The 18,398-nt window shown below is 37.5% G+C and overlaps 1 protein-coding gene across 3 annotated transcripts in view; it reads right to left on the bottom strand.

Moving 5' to 3' along the window:
- pbrm1 (polybromo 1) overlaps positions 1-18,398 on the bottom strand; it is a 30,052-nt gene that overhangs the window by 10,728 nt on the left and 926 nt on the right. For 2 of the 3 annotated variants that reach the window (XM_037532360.1, XM_017712088.2), the window contains exons 1-19: positions 17,537-17,674; positions 16,629-16,726; positions 16,206-16,353; positions 14,441-14,590; positions 14,199-14,309; positions 13,769-13,837; positions 13,581-13,679; positions 13,405-13,490; positions 12,533-12,624; positions 11,146-11,362; positions 10,538-10,679; positions 10,281-10,375; positions 9,286-9,565; positions 8,170-8,275; positions 5,887-6,526; positions 4,687-4,898; positions 2,530-2,715; positions 1,284-1,441; positions 847-1,101 (exon numbers count right to left, since the gene is read on the bottom strand). In XM_037532360.1, the coding sequence (XP_037388257.1) occupies positions 847-1,101; positions 1,284-1,441; positions 2,530-2,715; positions 4,687-4,898; positions 5,887-6,526; positions 8,170-8,275; positions 9,286-9,565; positions 10,281-10,375; positions 10,538-10,679; positions 11,146-11,362; positions 12,533-12,624; positions 13,405-13,490; positions 13,581-13,679; positions 13,769-13,837; positions 14,199-14,309; positions 14,441-14,590; positions 16,206-16,353; positions 16,629-16,726; positions 17,537-17,674 (3,282 nt within the window). Of the gene's footprint in view, positions 1-846; positions 1,102-1,283; positions 1,442-2,529; positions 2,716-4,686; positions 4,899-5,886; positions 6,527-8,169; positions 8,276-9,285; positions 9,566-10,280; positions 10,376-10,537; positions 10,680-11,145; positions 11,363-12,532; positions 12,625-13,404; positions 13,491-13,580; positions 13,680-13,768; positions 13,838-14,198; positions 14,310-14,440; positions 14,591-16,205; positions 16,354-16,628; positions 16,727-17,536; positions 17,683-18,398 lie in introns of those variants that run through there. The other variant, XM_017712070.2, reaches the window with a different exon arrangement.

Here is an 18,398-nt window from a genome sequence, read left to right as displayed (position 1 = left end):
GTATAACTTTTATAATGTAAATTAGCTGTGAAAGGAACAGTTCAGTTTACTTAAGATTTAAGATGGTTGCAGCTATTCTTTTTAGCTATTCAACACACTTTTGTCCATTTTTAACCAAGTCTGTGATCATTTTGGCACGCACAGTTTGCGCAACGGCTTCAAGTTTCTATTGTTAGTTACATTAGCTTGGTTGGTCCACTGCAAAACTACAGAAGCAAACGTCTCACATGACATGTTCAGTACTGTGCAGAAGTCAGAGACCATGCTTCATTTACTTAATCCAGTTAAAACAACTATTAAGTAAAAGTTATAAATGTTTAATTGTCAGTTAAATAAGAAAAAACGAGTTTTTCAAAGGAACCTGCAGGGATATTTTTACACACCTCCAGAGTTCAGTTTTAGATGTTCGTGGCATTTTCTGCTTCTCACAATCCAAGTAATCCCCAAAACATTCATTGATGTTCAGGTATGGGCTCTGGGGTGGTCAGTCCTTTGTTCTGAGAACACTGACCGCTTATTTGCAAAATTTCTTCTTTTTTTGTTTATTTCCTTTCTTGAAAGCTACACATCATTTCAGACCCACAGCATTACGTTCTCAGTGGAAGGATGGACAGAAACTTGATTTTTTCAGATCTGAAGCAAGAGTAAAGCTTGATTTTCTCCTCTCTCTCAAAGATGAAAGTTAATAGGTTGTTAATAGGAGTCCCATTCCCCTTCCTTTTGCAGCTGGATGATATTATATCTAATCTCCCCAGACATAATACTTAACGGTATTTGACTAGAAATTAAACAAATAAAGGGTGGTCTTTGACTGATATATCTGTTGCCTCAGTCTCTGACCATTACCTTATCAATAACAGAGGCTACAGTTTTGCTGTCCTCTGTTGGCTCGGTAGGCTTCTCAACCTCTGGCTTAGGAGCAAACATAGAGGCCACCCGGACCACGGGCAATGGAACATCGCGAGGCACAAACTTCACAGAACTCAGAGGCATGGTCCACATCTTGATCTTCTTGAAGGACTTGGTCTTGGCAGAGTAACGTGACTCACAGACAAATACATCTTCAGGTCTGAAGCCCTCAGGGCTGAGCTTGAAATACTCCTGAAACAACAAACCACAAACCAGTAGTGAGAGTAGTGAGAATGTTCAGAGTGACACTCTACTATGGTGGACTGTTCTACAGTGCTTTCAAAGTCCAGTCCAATCAATGCAGAGCAAATACTTAACAAAATTACAGATTCATTTATTAAACTCTACCTTTACCTTAACAAACCTAACTTTACCTTAACAAACATGACAACGCATTTGCCCAGAATTTTGCTGACAGGGACTTTGTTATAGTAGTCACTTTTGAAGACTTCTTTCTCCAAGAATTTACGTGTGGCGAGATGGAAGGTTTCATTGGGTCTGTAGAACCAGCAGCCATAAAGCCATTTCTCCCCTGCAGAAAAAAACACAGACATACTCATTTTTTTCAATTTTGGATCCCAAAGAGCAACTACAGTCAAATTACAGAACAAAAAGGAAAAGAAAAAAAGAAAAAGAAATAGAAAAAAAATATCTAAAAAAAATGGTACTTTGTGTTTTCTTTTACCAGTTTATATCTGAATCAAATTTAGACTAGCACTAGATTAAAGTCACATACCGTAATATCTGCACAAATGAGGGGCGTAGTTTTATACTGATGTGTGGGGATTCAACAAAGCAACTTTGAATTTTTAATATATGTTACTTTTATAATATTCAACGCTTTAATAAAGTAAAAATAGATGTGATCTGGGTCGATGTTAAGGTCTCAAATGCAAAATTAACATTATACTACTGAAGATATGATGACAAAAGTAGATAATTGACCTGCATCCTCTAAAGATATCATTCAAAAAGTTTTGACAAAGTTCTCTCTGAATACTTTTTCAACATGAAACTGATCATTGAGAGCATCCACTCAGGGAAATGAGTCCGAAGCACAACTGACATTAAACATTGTGTTTTGCACATTACATGCAGTTACCTTACCAAATCCCAGAATCCTACATAGTGTAGCTTTAATGTAAGCTAATGTAAGCATTCTCAGGCACTCCTTATTTTTGCTGTACCAAAAAATGTATCAAACTGAGACGCAGCTGTATATCAAATGACAAATGACAAATGAATTTGTCAACGCCTACAAGAGTGCCTGTAAAACTATATTTAAGTATATTTAGGTATCTTGCTAATGCTGGTTAGGTTCTGGTGTTATTTATGATGACTGACATCTACCATGCTATTGGAAATATAGCCAACATTAGTGCTAGTCTAGCAAATCTCACAGGTGTTTAGGTTACAACCCTGACAGAGAGTGAAGAAGGAAGGCATGTCAATACGTTACTGAAATTGGGTTGTTGACATTGCTTCTTCAAAACCAGCTGTACACATGCTGTCTACATAAGCATCATTTTTGAGTTCATTGTGGTGGGTTTGTATTTGCATTTGAATTCAGTGGGTATGCAGGACCGGGATGGAGAAAAACGCCTGCTATCAGTGTAATACCTGTGTCATCCTGCCAGAGGCGCTCTATGCAGACAATGTGGGGCTGTAGGTTTGGCTCGGCGGGCTCTACGTAGACATAGTCTCCTACATGGTACATTCTGTCTTGGAAACTGCAGTCCTGACTGTACGTACGCTGAAGGCCCCCCTGCCAGGAACCCCCAGAAGATTCTTCACTCTTCTCTGCTTCTGCAGTCAGGAAATTTGTCAGGAGGTATGAAAAGATAATAAGGGAGAAATCATTCACAGACTTGGGTTTTATTAGTATATGAGTGGAATTTTATTGAAATAAAGGGAATGCATAGTAGGTCTCCTTAACACCTTAATCTGTCTCTAGTCATATTATCAGTAACTACTATAAATTGCTTACAAACTACAATGACTAACATTTATTAAGTTTGATATATCCTGATTTATTATAAAAGAGATCCTTTAAAAATATGTAACTTAAAATGTTAATTACCAGGATTAGCCCAATTTTAAATTTAACTTCAATTTTAAAGTAGGGGTGCAACGATTATTCGACTTAGTCGACTAAAATCGACGACCAAATTAGTTGGCAACTAATTTAGTAGTCGATTCGTTGGTGACATCATTATGCGTTTTTCTCGCGCTCTCTAGGAATGTTTTGACATTACCGCTCACTGGAGACTTAACAACAGCGCGATGGCAGCCTCACGAAACAAAATCTTCAAAAGTGTGGGAGAATTTCACGCTAAACTCAGAAAAAATGTGATCAGTAGTGCTATTTGTAAAGCCGACCTCCTCCATGCTGGAACATCTGAGAGGAGACATCGACTCAGTGGATGTAGAAGAGTAATCTCGGTAATGTCACGTCCCAAACCGCATACTAGCTCACTGAATAGTGTGTAAAAATATCGCATACACCATTAGTAGTGCACTCATCAGTGCAGTGTGTGAAGTACAGAAGTGTGTGGTTTGGGACATGATGATAATTGTGCTAGCTCCGCCCTATTTCATGTTATAAGATGAGCTGTAACACCTGTTCCAAAATGCAGGTTCTCTTGAATCATTAATGGAGATGGAACAGAGAAGCAGATACATTGTTTACTTTCATCATAACGTTTACACTTTTAAACACTGCATAGTTGTCTTAACGCTGAGGCCACAGGGGCATTCAAATTCAGCGGACTCAGGAGAGCGTTCCCAAACCTTTGTCTGTTCTCCTCTTTAAGGAGGTAGTTCTCCATGAACACGCAGGGTAGCTAGACAAAGGGTTAAATCATTCAAATTGAACTGTTTATAGAGAAGTTTGCCACAATTGTTCGCCGCTTTCCCCTCTGCGCCATCAGAGCGCATCCTCTCTGCTGTGGTGAGTATCTGCTCTCAGAGGACAGCGAGACTCTCACAAGAGCAGAGAGGTGCTGACTTTCCTCTTTCAGTAAAGACCTGAGATTGTAAAATTTAGTTGCAGCAAAGTGTAGACAAACAGCAGACTGCACAGTTTACACTTACATTTTAAATCTAGACAGATTTTTCTATTTACTTGATTAGGAAAGAAAACTGATTTAGTTTTATTATATTTTTTGCTGCTACTTGACACATCCTTGGTTTTAAATTTTGACAGGAAAAATATATTGGAGTTTTTTGTTTATCTTTTGTAGGGAAGTTCATTAAAACAGTGAATTCTTGAATGTTATTCATTTATATCTTTATATGTTATTCTTTGTTAGCAAATGCACAAATGCACCTCAAGCTAAATTTCAGAGCTAATAGCTAAAAAAGTTTTGATAATGCAGTGATGTATAATCCAAATAATCAACTATTCGTTTCAGTAATCGAAAGATTATTCGACTATCCAGTTAATCGTTTGTTGCAGCCCTATTTTAAAGTTAAAACAGATAATTACACAGCTTATAATTTAGTGCTTTAAGTTTTGTTTCATCTGTAAATTTGAATGTAGCTGAACAATTTTCTTTATATATTTTTATATTGTCATACGTATGAATATATATATATATATATATATATGTACTTATATGTGTATGAAATATATATATATATATATATATATATATATATGAAAGAGACCTTCATCCTGACCTGATCTACACAATCAGTGTAATGTTACAACAAAATAAGTCCTAAGATTTTTCAAAATACTGAGGCAAAACTGAAAGCAGATGGTCTACAATATACCTTTTTTCTCTTCCTCCCTCTTGAGCTTATCCTCCTCAAACTCTTTGGGCAACTTCTCTTTCTTCTCCTTCTCCACATCGCTGTGCAGGTGTTTGGAGGTGTAGCTGAGGGCTGGGGTGAGCAGGATTTCACCGTTCTTACACAACTCGTCTCTGATCCTAATGAAGAACTGCTGTAGCTCCACTGCATCCTCAAAGATCTCTGAGTCCGTCCTGCCGCAGAAACAGCAAAGAGAAACAGCCATGTGAACCTTACTTAGTGCTTAAAATGAATGAATGAGCAAATATTGTCTGACTTTTGATCTGTTAACCAAAGACGAAGTTCAAAAGAAAACTAAATTACATACAAAGAGCGCTCATGTACATTACTGTTCAAATGTTTAGAATTACTTATCATATTAATCATGTTTGTTAGTTTATGTACACTATTGCTTTATACTGTGTAGATTTACATGGCCCATTTGTGTGGTTTTATGTTCCAAAAATATTCATGACTTATATCCTACCTCTCTTTATCCATTACAATTAAACAGGCTGCTTTTATTCCTGTGCCTTTCAGACTGATTTATGTAAATTAGCTCTGTTCTGATTGGATACCTTGCACTGTGCCTCATCCAAAAAGCACTCAAGAGCTGAAATACTGGTTAGAACTTTAGCATGAATGGGTGGTACTGAACTGATGTAGGCCGTATAAGTGGAAATAAGTTAATGAGATCTCTCTTGTAACATTGCAAATACAATGAATTCAAAAGGCTGTTTTTGCAGCAAATTTTTCATGGAACGTTTTTGAAACTTGTTTACACATTACATAAAACTCCTCTATTTCAAAAAAAGCAGAGGAAATTCAGTTTTCTAAGATCACTGCCCTTTTATTACTATTACTAATTCTACATATTATTAAAATAATTTTGTTGCTATACAGCTTTCTCAGTAATTTTAGATTATCTATAGCTCTGTTTGTCATTTTGTATTTCTTTTTTTTAATTATGTAATTCCTGGCTTCCTGCTTATTTGAAAGATTTTCATACATTTATCTGTAATCAAACTGGTTCTGTATTGTTGAAAACATTGATTCCAAACTTCTAATTGATTCCAAAATGGTACATTGTCTATATGAATGCCTTTGAACAGTCCTACTCCAAAACTCTTTCAGTTCCCAGCACCTGTAAGTGAATAAATGTGGGTTCTGGTCTGGTGTTACCTATGCATTCGCCTTGCTTTCTCCAGCACTTCAAACATGTGGTCCTGGAAGACATCCAGGCGCTTGTAGCGCCCTTTATCCACGTTGGCCCGTATGATCTCAAAGTTGAGTGGAGGTCTGTCTGGATGTGCCGGGTCCTCTGCTGAAATCTCTGCCAACGAGTCACTATAGCAACGACCCTCATCATCCTGGTGACCCAATACAGACACGAAGAGACTGCGAATCAGGTCCTGGATGAGACGAGGGACGTCTGGCACGTGGGCATCGTCGCCCCCTTCCAAGTCTCTTCTAGTCTCAAGAAGGACCTTATGGAGCACCAGCGCGTCTTTGTAGATGAGCGACTCGGGCTCGTTGTAGGTGCAAGCATTGTTAAACATCATCACCAGGTCTTCCACCAGGGCATCAACATCCTGGTACTTGTTGGCCAGCATGTGGCTTTTGATCCGCTCCATGTCTATGGGCCTCTTGATGGCCACGTAGTAGTCGGGGAGTTCGGCCCGGGACGGCAGGCGGAGGAAGATGGTGCTGAGGCGCCGGCCGCGCTTGTCTGTGTAATTCTTCACCGCCTCATAGAGCTGGTTAAGCTTCTGCTGCAGTGGTGTCAGGTATTTGGACTTCTTAGGGGAGATGCCACTCTTTCCTGTCATTTTAGAGCAAGAAAGTATTAAAGGAATAGATCTGCTATGTACACATTTTTTCTTTTATCCCAAATGTAGTTGATCAGCTAAGACATGTTTGGTGTCTGAAGTTTGCCTTTTTAGTTTTGCACTGGAGCTATGACGGTAATATAGCTAGCAGGCAATAGGAGCCCCCTTTAACCCCTATAATAAGCACCGTGCAAACTGCATACCTGCATACCTAATTCTATTTTTGAATATTTGTCACACTTCACTGTTTCAGATCTTCAAACAAAATTTAATATAAGATAATGACAAAGTAAACACAAAATGCAGGTTTTAAATGATCATTTCATTTACTGAAGGAACGTTATCCAACACCAACTGGGCTTAGTAACTCGTTCAACCAATGAACAATTGTCAGCGGTAAATTGGGACCAGTTAAACTAGATACACCCACACTTGATTACTGTCGGCCCTCTCTAATCTTAAAATCACTTAAATATACCCTTTTCAGCAATGTGACGTTCTCAACAGGCAGCACATGTCTACGCCTATATTATGTGAAAAGGTTAATGAAATGTTTCACTCTGCAAAGGATTAAAAAGCTATTTCTAAGGCTCTGAGACACAGGCAAACCACAGTGAGAGCCATTGTCTCTAAATGGACCTGTCCTGGAACAGAGGTTTATCCCAGAAGTGGTCAGCCTACCGAAATTCCTCCCTGAGCACACTGATGGATTTACCAAATCAAAACAGAATCTAGATTAGCATCTAAGTGGCTATAGGCTTTGTTCACCTCAGATAAGGTCAGTCTTCATTATTCCACCATTAGAATGAGACTGCGCATAAATGGTCTCCATCCAAAAAGACCTTCATAACCCCCAAGTCTTATGCAATAATGTTCTGTAGACTGATGAGTCGAAAGTGGAACTTTCTAGAAGAAACGGGTCCCATTAAGCTGACACAGCATTCCACAATAGGAATATTATACCAATAGTCAAACATGATGGTGGTAGTGTGATGGCATGGAGATGATTTACTGCTTCAGGGCTTGGATGACTTGCCATAATTGATGGAACTATGAATTTTGCTCTCCACCAGAAAGTCCTACAGGAGAATATCCAGTCATCAGTCTGTGAACTGAAGCTTAAGCACAACTGGGTTATGTAACAAGAAAATAATCAGAGGCACAAGAGCAAGTCCACCTCCAAATGACTCAAAAGAAACAAAGCTAAAGTTCTTGAACACATGGTTCCTCACGCTCTCCTTGTCTTACATTCTATTTTGTAAAATGATCTGAAACCATTTAGTGTGGCAAAAAAAAGACATCAGGAGGGGCAAATACATTTTCATGGCACTGAATAAATGGACAGTAGTATGTTGCTAAAAATAGTAGCAGGTTTCTTGAAGCCTAAATTGAAGTTTCATGCTTTTTCATTTCATACTATTTTATATAGATGACGGTAAGTCATTCAGTGCCAAAAATCACATAAGAACATCTATTTAAGATTGCTTAACAATTCCATAAGAAACCTGAACAGCAAACGGTTGCTTGTATCTGTTGATTTGTGGTGCCGTGCAGATAGCTAATAACGTTCTACAATATATCTGGAAGGAAGGAGGTACAGAGTCTATTTTTCCAGTATGCTTGTGAAACAACATACTTATTTTGAGTTTTGGTGAGATAATGTCATCATCGTCTGGTGTAGGCCCAAGTTCTCTCTTTTTGTCCCTCATAATCTTCTCCAGAGTGTTAGCATCATTATACACCTGCAGTCAAACCATCATGTGATCTTGGTATCTTACAGTTCACACAAAGCAGCATACCGTACTGTGCAAAAGTCAGAGATCACCTTTATCACGGTCATTTTCAAGGCAAAATGGCTATTAAGTACAAGTTCATTTTCAGAAGATATTTCTGAGAGCGTTAGATAATCTACTTTCATAAAGGAGTCAAAGAAAAATAAGCTGAAAATATTTGGAGATCAAAAAAGTACTGAAAGATGTAGAGAAAATGGACTCCTAGCTGCTGTGGCAGATCTGGTAGACGAACAAAAACAGTATTTAAAGCTTTTATCTTTGAGAAAGACGAGAAAATCAAGCTCCACTCTTGCTTCAGATCTGAAATCATCCACAGGTGTTTCTGCCCATCCTGTGAGAAGACAACTCTACACTATGAAAAGGTCTGAAAGGATGTGTAGCTGTCAAGAAGCCATTACTCACAAAAGGAAACAGACAACTAAAGAAGATAATGTGCATAAGAGAAAAAATGGACTTCTAAGGCCTGGAGTAAGGTCTCATCGACTGATGGGTCCATATTTGTAAATCAGATTACTTTGACCATGAGAAGCAGAAAATGCAACCAACTTCTAATACTGAACTTTGAAGATGTGGGAAAAATATCCCTTCAGATTAGTTTGAAAAACTGAAAGCAGGTCTCCTGTAAAAAGATGTAACAAGGGCAAATGGAGGATAATTTCACATTATACTTAGTGGTTGAGTCTTCTGTGTAATCTTCTGGAAGTTACATGAATGAAAGGTACTGACTTTAGCACAGTACTGTACTGGGCAATAACAGTTCACACATGTACATCACTGGATAATCTGATGTGTCTAAAGTGATTTCTACTCACTGGCTAGGCAGTGTGCCAGTCACAATTACTACTACTATATCCATCAACTAAACTACCCTTCTCGGTAAAGTGTCCACAAAGAGTGGACACTAGTCAATTTCAGTTACTTTAGCCACCACTGCCTGGTCACTGTCATTACTAACCCACCTGTGAGCCTTCTTCATTGTAGTGTCTTGCATTTCGGAACATGAGCTTCATGTCCTCCAACATGGCATCCTCATTGTGGTATCTGTCTGCGCGGATGTTGTGGTCTATGGTGCGCAGATCCATAGGCTCCAGTATGATCTTATAGTAGTCTGGATAGTCTTTCTTAGATGGTTTAACCATGAATAAGTCACACAGTCTCCGTCCACTGCCTACTTCACGGGCCTCAGTCACAGCCAGGTACAGAGCCTTCATACGATTCTTCTTGGTATTCTTTTTATGACTGTTGGTCATTTAATTGGAAACAAAGTTCTAATAAACAAATATTCTAATAAAGATTCATTGTGAAGCCACATATATTACAGGTCAAAAGTATAGAAGAAAGCAATGATACTCTAACAATATGGTCCTTTACATTTACAAAACAACCTAATTGGTTACGTAAATGTACCAAGGATACACGTCTCAATGTAACTTTCATACTTCAACTTTTGGTGTTGGATTGCAGCGAAATCTGACACCATCTCTAAATCCGATACACTGGTACTTCTAGTAATGACTTTACATAATCACAAAATTCTACTGATTTGTCAAAGGAAATGTAAATAAAATCATTTAGAGAGAATTAAATTGTCTATTGTAGAGATACTTATTGAACGATGTCTTTAGCCATTTTCAGTATAGCCATTTTATTTACTATCCAAAGTAACCAGTAAACCTACAAGTATCTGAGATTTTATGTAATGTTTATAATAGTCGTCAATCTTAAAAATGACAAAAACATAAATAAATGACTTTCCATGAGGTCATTTTTAGAGACATGCTTCAGACATCTGGTTCCGATCACCAACACTGTGAATGATTCTGTGTAAGTTTCTTAAGAACATCACATTTCACATCAAACCACTCCGAACAACTTTGTTCGCATCTAATTGAATTCTGAATACATTTGGGAAAAATTGAGAAATTTCCCCTTCAATTAGGCTGAAAGATTCTACCTCTTGCGCTTGATGCTGCCACTGTCCGACAGAGTAGAGGACAGCATACTGTCTCCGTCCTCTTCTTCTCTCCTCAACAACTCCTTCCTCTTCAGCTGAACAAATGCACACAACCAAAACACAGTGTGCTAATGAAGTATGCTAAAATTAGATTTTAACTGATTGAAAACCAGCTCATTTTTTTCTAACTGAAAAGGTGAGAAAAAATGTGGAATGACAAAATGATGTGAAATAGACTCAAAATCGAGGGAGTTTACCTGGAGAATGTGCTGCAATTTCAGAGCCCGTTTGTAGATGTGGGAGTTGGGGACGTTGTAGCGCTTCGCATTCTCAAACATCAGGTTCAGATCAGAGTCCATCTGTTCTACACTCTCATATTCATTATTCTTCATTTTATCTCTGGAGACAGGAATACAGCAAGGTTATATAAAAAAACAACTGAAAGATTGATGGCCAAATACTGAAGATTGCGATCTGAAGTGTCATGTTTTACACATTTTTCCTATCTGTTATTAAAACATAAAAAGACATTCCAAGAATCATATTTATAATCCCCATAAACAGCAATGGGCCTCATTCACCAACCACTGTTAAGAACAATTCTGCAGTTTAAGAACACATCATGAATCTGACACAGACTTTTACTTAGAATGTTTCTCAAGAACACAATTAAGAAAAACCTTAGGAAGTAATTGGTGAATAAAGCCCAATGTTTGTCTCAGATACTTTATTGAATATGAATAGATTTAAGATTGTGTTCTATGTTATTGTCCAATTTGCTCTTAAACAACATAATGCCTAAGAATCCTTTTTATTATCTGCCTATTATCAAGCCAAGCATGCTGCGGATATAACCCTGCTGTACCGAATCTGCTGTAGAGAGATGGGTTGATTGATCTGCTGGTAGTAGTCAGGGTAGTCCTTTCTAGAGGGCAACTGAAAGAAGGGCTCAGCTATGAGCTGGCCTTGGCTGTTCCTGCCCCCTCGCACAGCCTCGTACATCTGGAAGATGGGGTTGGACATGTCCATATTGGAGTGGATGCTCTCAGCCTCTGATTCACCTTCGTCATAATGCACTGAACCTGGGACATGAAAAGAGGGGCTGTGAATTTGCTAATAATAAATGTTCCAGTGCCACAGTGCAATGGCTGGTTACTTGGTGCATGCTAAATACAGATTTAGACCAATTGTTGATAGTCTGTAACAACAACCAGTGGGGTCAAAGTGTCAATTTAAAACTGCATAGTAACAACTTGTTAGCAAAGCATTGTACCAATCCAATTTCAAAAAAGTTGGGAAAATATTTGAATTGGCAATAAAAATGGAAATCAGTGATTAATACATTTTGTTTGACCTGTACTAAATAGAAAACAAAACAGGTCCTGACAAACCAAAACAAAAAAGTACCTGGTTACACTGGATTTCAGTGAAAAGCATAAAGTGAATCCGGCCAAAGCTTATTAAGATATAATTTGGGCACAAAACAGATGTAAATGCAAGCTGTAAACAGGCTTTCTGATTACAAAGCCATGCTGTTGTAACACATGCAGAATGGTTTTGTCATATTAAAATAACCAATGTCCCTGAAAAAGACGTCATCTAGAAGGCAGCATATGTTGCTCAAAATGCTTATATATATCTCTCTGTATTAATTGGTGCCTTCATAGATGTGCAAGTTACCATGGACACTAACATGCCCCTTACCACGAAAGACCCTGGCTTTTAAATTTTACGCTGGTAGAAACCTGGTCGGTCCTGGATAGTCAATTTAATAATGACTGCTGTCTATTTCTCTTAGCATTTCATATACTATTCCACCTTTTTCAAAACTGACATTTGTATATGGTGCAATGTTTTGCAATTTTACACATGTGTGCCATATTTCCCACCCCTAGTTACAAGTTGGCTCATTTTCATGTTTTTATGCATTAGCTTAATTCTAATTTAAAACCAAAAAGGCAAGATTTCATTGGTTAGCCTTGCATCAACACAAGACCAAATATTACTACATCAGTTTTCTAGGAGTATTTACACTTAATGGATATTATCCTTGTTGTTTGCACGAAACTCACAAAAAACACACTCATTTCAGAACAAATGCAGGTTAGCAAACTTCAATATTTAAAAAAAAAATCGATATGCTATATGTTATTTTTAAAAAGTCAAACACAATCATGCAACAATAAAAGACTTACTTAGACCTAATGGCAGAATGTAGTCACAATACTGTAAATAAATAAATAGGAGATGACCTGTGAGGATGCCGTCTTCATCGCTCTCTGAGCCGTACTGTAAAGCCATGGTGATGGTGGACAGTCTGTCTCCATGAACTGACTTTCTGTTTCTAGTCACACACAGAGAAACAAATGTGATAAACGTATGATATTTATACAAAGCACTGTTTATACAATCATACATACACTGCCAGTCCACATTCAGTATCGGAATTCAGTCCACATTCCCTTTTAATGCTGTGTTATTTGGTCTCCTTTTAGTTCCATGCACTCTATACACTGGCTCCCATACTGTTTCCAACATTCCAAAATTTTTCCAGAACTTCTCAAAAATGTTTGTTCTACACTGCATTTAAATTGTATTGCTAACACAATTGCTAACAATGCAGATCATGGTGACTAGAAACTGTTGAATAATTGGAGAAAATAACAATTTGCTAAAATGATCAATTTAACAAAAAGATGCATATTTCTACAGACATAAATACGCTTAAAGGAATCATTATGAGAAACTGATGCTATGTATTAAAAAACGTGATTTTGATACCTTAATATTATGAAACAATCCTACATTAGTAATTTCTCTGAAGAGACAAAAAAACCTTATTGAATTTAGATATAAATTTATATTTACCAAAATTTTTAGCTATTTTACTGTAATTCATGGCATACACAGGCTGGAAAATTCTAAATTCACTGACTTTTCAGGTTTTCCAAAACTGTACGAAATTTGTATATATGAAGTTCTGCTTATTTGGTTATTTGAGGAACTAATAGTTGTTCTAGTATAGTAGTTCTAATAGTAGAATCACTCTAAAGAACGCTTTTTGGCCCATATACAGGAACAACTAGAGCTCACATGATAAGAGTATGTGGCTGTGGGAACTAACCTGATTCGGATGCTGGATTTAATGGGCTCTGTATGTTCAAGCTCCATCTTTCTCTGGGAAAAGATCTTTTTGATGGTGTTTGCATCCTGTAAGTACATCATGACAGATTATGCTACTTTGTCCAGGGTGTAAAATAATTTATGTACTGATAAAATGGTCATTTCATTATAAATTACCTTGAACACCTGAGAACCAGGCTCGTTGTATGTTTTTGCATTTTTGACTAAGAGGTCAATGTCCTTGGCCATATGATTCACACTTTTATAGTAGCCAATCTATGAGGGGAAAAGAATCCATGTCTCAATAAAAAATAAGGAAATATGTGATACTGAATGTTTTCCCATGTAATGCACATTATAGATACCTGTATCCTTTGAGCAATGGCCTTGAGGTCTATGGGCTCTTTGATAATATCATAATAATCTGGGTATTGCTGTAGAAAAGAGAATGTGAATGTTGAAAACGTGAATATTATGATGTACTATACAGTCTATACATGAGTATTGGAGGTTTCAAAATGTACTGATCTGATTTAACTGCATATTTTTTGGAATGTTTTAATAAAACTCAAAAATATTAAACAATGCGTGCCTAAATAACATTATTCAGCTTTTTGCAAATGTAAATACATAAAAAAAGATGTTTTTCTACTGTCTATATACTGTTGCTTTATAGTCACATCCAGTGTATTTGTACAAAAAATCCTGAATTGTGGAAAAATGAATCATTATTACATTAAATGGTTTTGAGGTCAGAGATTTACATCCCTGATTAGTACCATAACTGTCTCATACTATTTTCGAAGGAAGTCTCTGGAATAGTTCGCTGACAAGTCGTCCGTGTTCAGTGTTGGTCAACACTGTATCCAGCAGCTGCTCTAATACCTCCTTAAGGACGGACACAGACTGAGGAAGAGAACAATACAATAGCCAGCAGTATTAGATTACATTACACTGATTTCTGATGTTTCAGAAAGCTGAATCTAAAAGGTAACATATCTGAGTCTGAAGGGACAGCTTTCGAGAATAATTCTCACCTCATCCTCCATTGAACCTCCAGCATTTTCCTGTGTGTCGTCACCATCGTCGTCGTCATCTTCATAGTCTCCTCGTTGCACAAACTCATTCTTGGTACGAATGTAGAGGTCCCACAACTTACATGCAGCTCGATATTCTGGAGTTTCAGGCTAGATATGAAAGGTAGAGGTGTTTTATTGTAACTCACACCACCTAATCATATAAAGAGGGAAAACAAGTGTTCAAACACTTTTGTTTTTGTTATTTAATACACAAAATAAAACACATATGTCTTTTATCTTTGTACTTATAAATACAAGCAAAAAACATTTGCATTCACAAACAGAAAGAAAGAGCTTTGGGACGTCGAGTGCAACAAATAATAAGCTTTTTGTATCATTGTGGTCCAATTTTGTCTTGGAAAACTGTTCAATTCCTCAAAGGGTGCTTCTGATGGAATCACAATTTCTAAATTCTCCAGATGTTTTAAAATGGATTCGAGTCAGTAGTTTGGCTAGGCCATGCAAGAACATTTATTTTCTTTACTTTCTTTACTATTTATTTTCTCTTTCATTATTTCAGCTGTATGTTTGGGGTCATTGGGCCTCGTTTATCAACCGTTCTTAAGAAGAAATTTCTTCTTAAAGTTTATTTACTCAGTTTCTACAAAGATTCTGACATTCACCATGTTTTCTTATTTGGGATTGACACACACTCATGAGCACAAAGGTGTAAACAATTCTGCTTTTTAAGAACACGTCATGACTTATTTTTAGGACCTTTTTCAAGAATAAATTTAAGAAAAAAACTTACAAAGATATTAGTAAATGAGACCCATTATCTTCTCCCCACATTCAAATTCCTGGGTGATGAGATTGATGTTCCCACCTCCATACTGCACTGTATGATGTTCTTGGGATCATACATGCAACCCTTCTTTCTCCAAACATGACGATCTGAATTACTGCCAAAATGCGTGTCTAAATGCTCATGTGTAAAAGTTAGATACGCATCTCTATGTTTCTTTTTTAACAGAGGAGTTTTGCGTGGGTGTAGGAACACAGATGACAGCAGTGCAGTCTAACCACTGTTCTCAGTCATTTTATGTTGTTCTGCAAACGTTTTTCAAGCAAATGCTGCCTTCAAACAATCTTGCATGGTGCACCGGTCCAGGGACATTCAGTTGTGGTTTCATAAACTTTCCACTTGTATATTATTGAATCAATTGTACTTGCACATGGTTCCTTTAAAGTGTTGTTCATTAATGTTGTCCTTGATATTGTAAAGAGGCTCTTTCACCTTCACTATGATGCTAACTGTTCCATGAAATTTTTCCCAATCAATGGCAACATCTTTCATAATGACACCGGGTGCAACATTCATTCCTAGAATTTGTTTTGTTTATTTTTAAATATATCTTTTTTTTTTTTTTTTACTTTTTTGTCCATATTTGTTCATGTAAAGGTCAAAAGACATTGTGTATGTACATCTGCAGGGAATATATGCACTGGAACTATATTACAAAACAGAAAACAAGTGTCTGAATACTTGTTTCTCCTCATTGTATTTACCCTTGAAAACAGACATATAGAAAATACAGGTTAAATTAAATAAATCCAACAGATACTTTGTTAATAATCATGTTAATAAACATGCAACACCTAATTTATATGCCATCAATGTAACAATGAAATAAGTAAATCTAAAGCACCAACAACATTTAGGTATTCATGTTTTATAGTATTCATTGAATTAAGTAACAAATTCTACATTAAGACAGAATACCTTGTAGTAGGTCTTGGCATTGTTGAAAAGGAGCTGGAAATCAACTGTGAGCTGTTGTACATCATCATATTCCTCCATCTTCAGCTTCTGCTGAATCTTCATCATGTCAATAGGCTGTGATACCACATCATAGTAATCAGGCTGGTTCCTTTAAGGAAGAAAGGGAACACTGAGCAGCTCCTTATGCATGCGCATATATGGTTAATATGAACTGTTTTCAAAATATTCAATAAATATATTTGACTCGGTTTAGATTGCAGTTTCCTAGATTATTAAGTTTGAAACTGAGACAATGATGTAATGTTTCAGTGCAGACAAACATACAACACCTAAAATGTCAAATATGTCCCATGAACATACAACTGGCTAAACAATAAACAAGCATACTTTCCAACAAATAGTTGCAAGGGAGTTGCAGCTCACCTTCTCTTTGGTGCCCTAATGAAGAGTTCACACAGCATCCTGCCCTGGTCATCCTTATAGTCTCTGATTGTGTTGTACAATTCATGACACACTGCAATCTGAGGTGTTAAACGTAGACAAAGGTGGAGAGTCACAGACAGCCAGCAGCTATTTTTAATTAACAAATTTATCCTGAAGTAATCCATATCCTTCGTTTTTCCAGCTTAAACATATCTACGCTGACAAGTGATTCCTGGGCTGTAGGAAGGCTTGGGATAAACCCTATGGGTCAAACACAAGTCCTGTGGGTCAAGCCAGGCCTATTAGGGCTGACACAGCCTAGTGACACTGCAAAATTATTTTTATTTTCTATTCATATTACTTCGTTCCACCCTGAGATGCACTACAGTACTCAGCATGAACTGCAACATAGTGTGCATTCTGAGCCCGTTTCCCAACAACTATCTATGGGTCAGCGGTTACACAGAAAGAAATGATGCCCGACATCTGGTTCAAACAAATAGGCAGTTTAAAATAAAAATACATAAAACAACTGATATTTATTCATCATTCTTTTTGAGTAAGTATTTAAAGCCTATTTTGGTGCTGATGTTTTGGCATATTTTGAATAAACAATGGCCCGTTTGGATCATGGCAAAATGTTGAGTAACAAGTGAAAGTAAAACACAGCAGGCCCACGAATTTGCCTGAATACGGCCCTTTTAGTCATTGAGTTTGACACCCCTGAGTTAAACTGTGCACAGCAGAGGGTTTATACATGCAAGCATTTATAAACACTGGAAAGACTGGCACACACCAGTAAATAGTAAAGTAAATCATAAATAGTAAAGTAATAGTAAATGCCAGTGAATGGTAAAGAAGCTCCCTGTATATCTAAAAAACAGTTCATGCAAAGACTGGCCACTCACTGGATCAACTGTGGGAATGTTTGCAATTCTCCTTCTTTTGCGACTGGTTGAAGGCATTGAGGCTGGCTGGCTGTCCTCAAAGTCTCCACCACTTACACTGCTGGACGGGGAGGTGGCCCTCCTCCGTTTAGATCCCATTGCAGTTCCTAAGAAAAGAAAAGAAAAAAAAAAAATTTTTTAACCAAAAATTTAAATGACAACATTAATGATGGTACATACACTCACTGACCACTCTACCTTGTATCTAGAGTTATTCAGAACCAGCCCATTTTTCAGATCCACTTAACATACAGATGCACTTGGCAGTTTTACAGTTACAGACTGTAGTCCATCAGGACCATCACAGAGGAGGTATGATTTGGGCGGTGAATTACATGACATGGCGGTGGGTTGTTAGTGTGCGTGGCGCTGGTCTGAGTGGATCAGACACAGCAGTACTGCTGGAGTTTTTAAACACCTCAGTGTCACTGCTGGACCGAGAATAGTCCATCTACCAAAAATATCCAGCCAACAGTATCCTGTGACCACTGATGAAGGACTAGAGGATGACCAACACAAACTGTGCAGCAGGAGATCAGCTATCGTCTCTGACTTTACATCTACAAAGTGGACTGACGAGGTAGGAATGTCTAATAGAGCGGCGAGTGAGTGGACACAGTGTTTAAAAACTCCATCAGCACTGCTGTGTCTGATCCTCTCATACCAGCACAACATACACTTACGCGACACCAACGTGTCAGTGTCACTGCAGTGCTGGGAATTATCCACCAAACAACACCTGCTCTCTGGTGGTCCTGACCATTGATTAAAGGGGTGAAGGTGGGATAACAAATTATGCAGAGAATCAAAGCTGAAAACGAGG

The sequence above is a fragment of the Pygocentrus nattereri genome, chromosome 21, assembly GCF_015220715.1.
Source record: "Pygocentrus nattereri isolate fPygNat1 chromosome 21, fPygNat1.pri, whole genome shotgun sequence".
NCBI classification, from domain to species: Eukaryota; Metazoa; Chordata; class Actinopteri; order Characiformes; family Serrasalmidae; genus Pygocentrus; species Pygocentrus nattereri.
The sequence above is the reverse complement of the archived record's forward strand: the minus strand, read 5'-3'. Positions and strand labels throughout refer to the sequence as shown.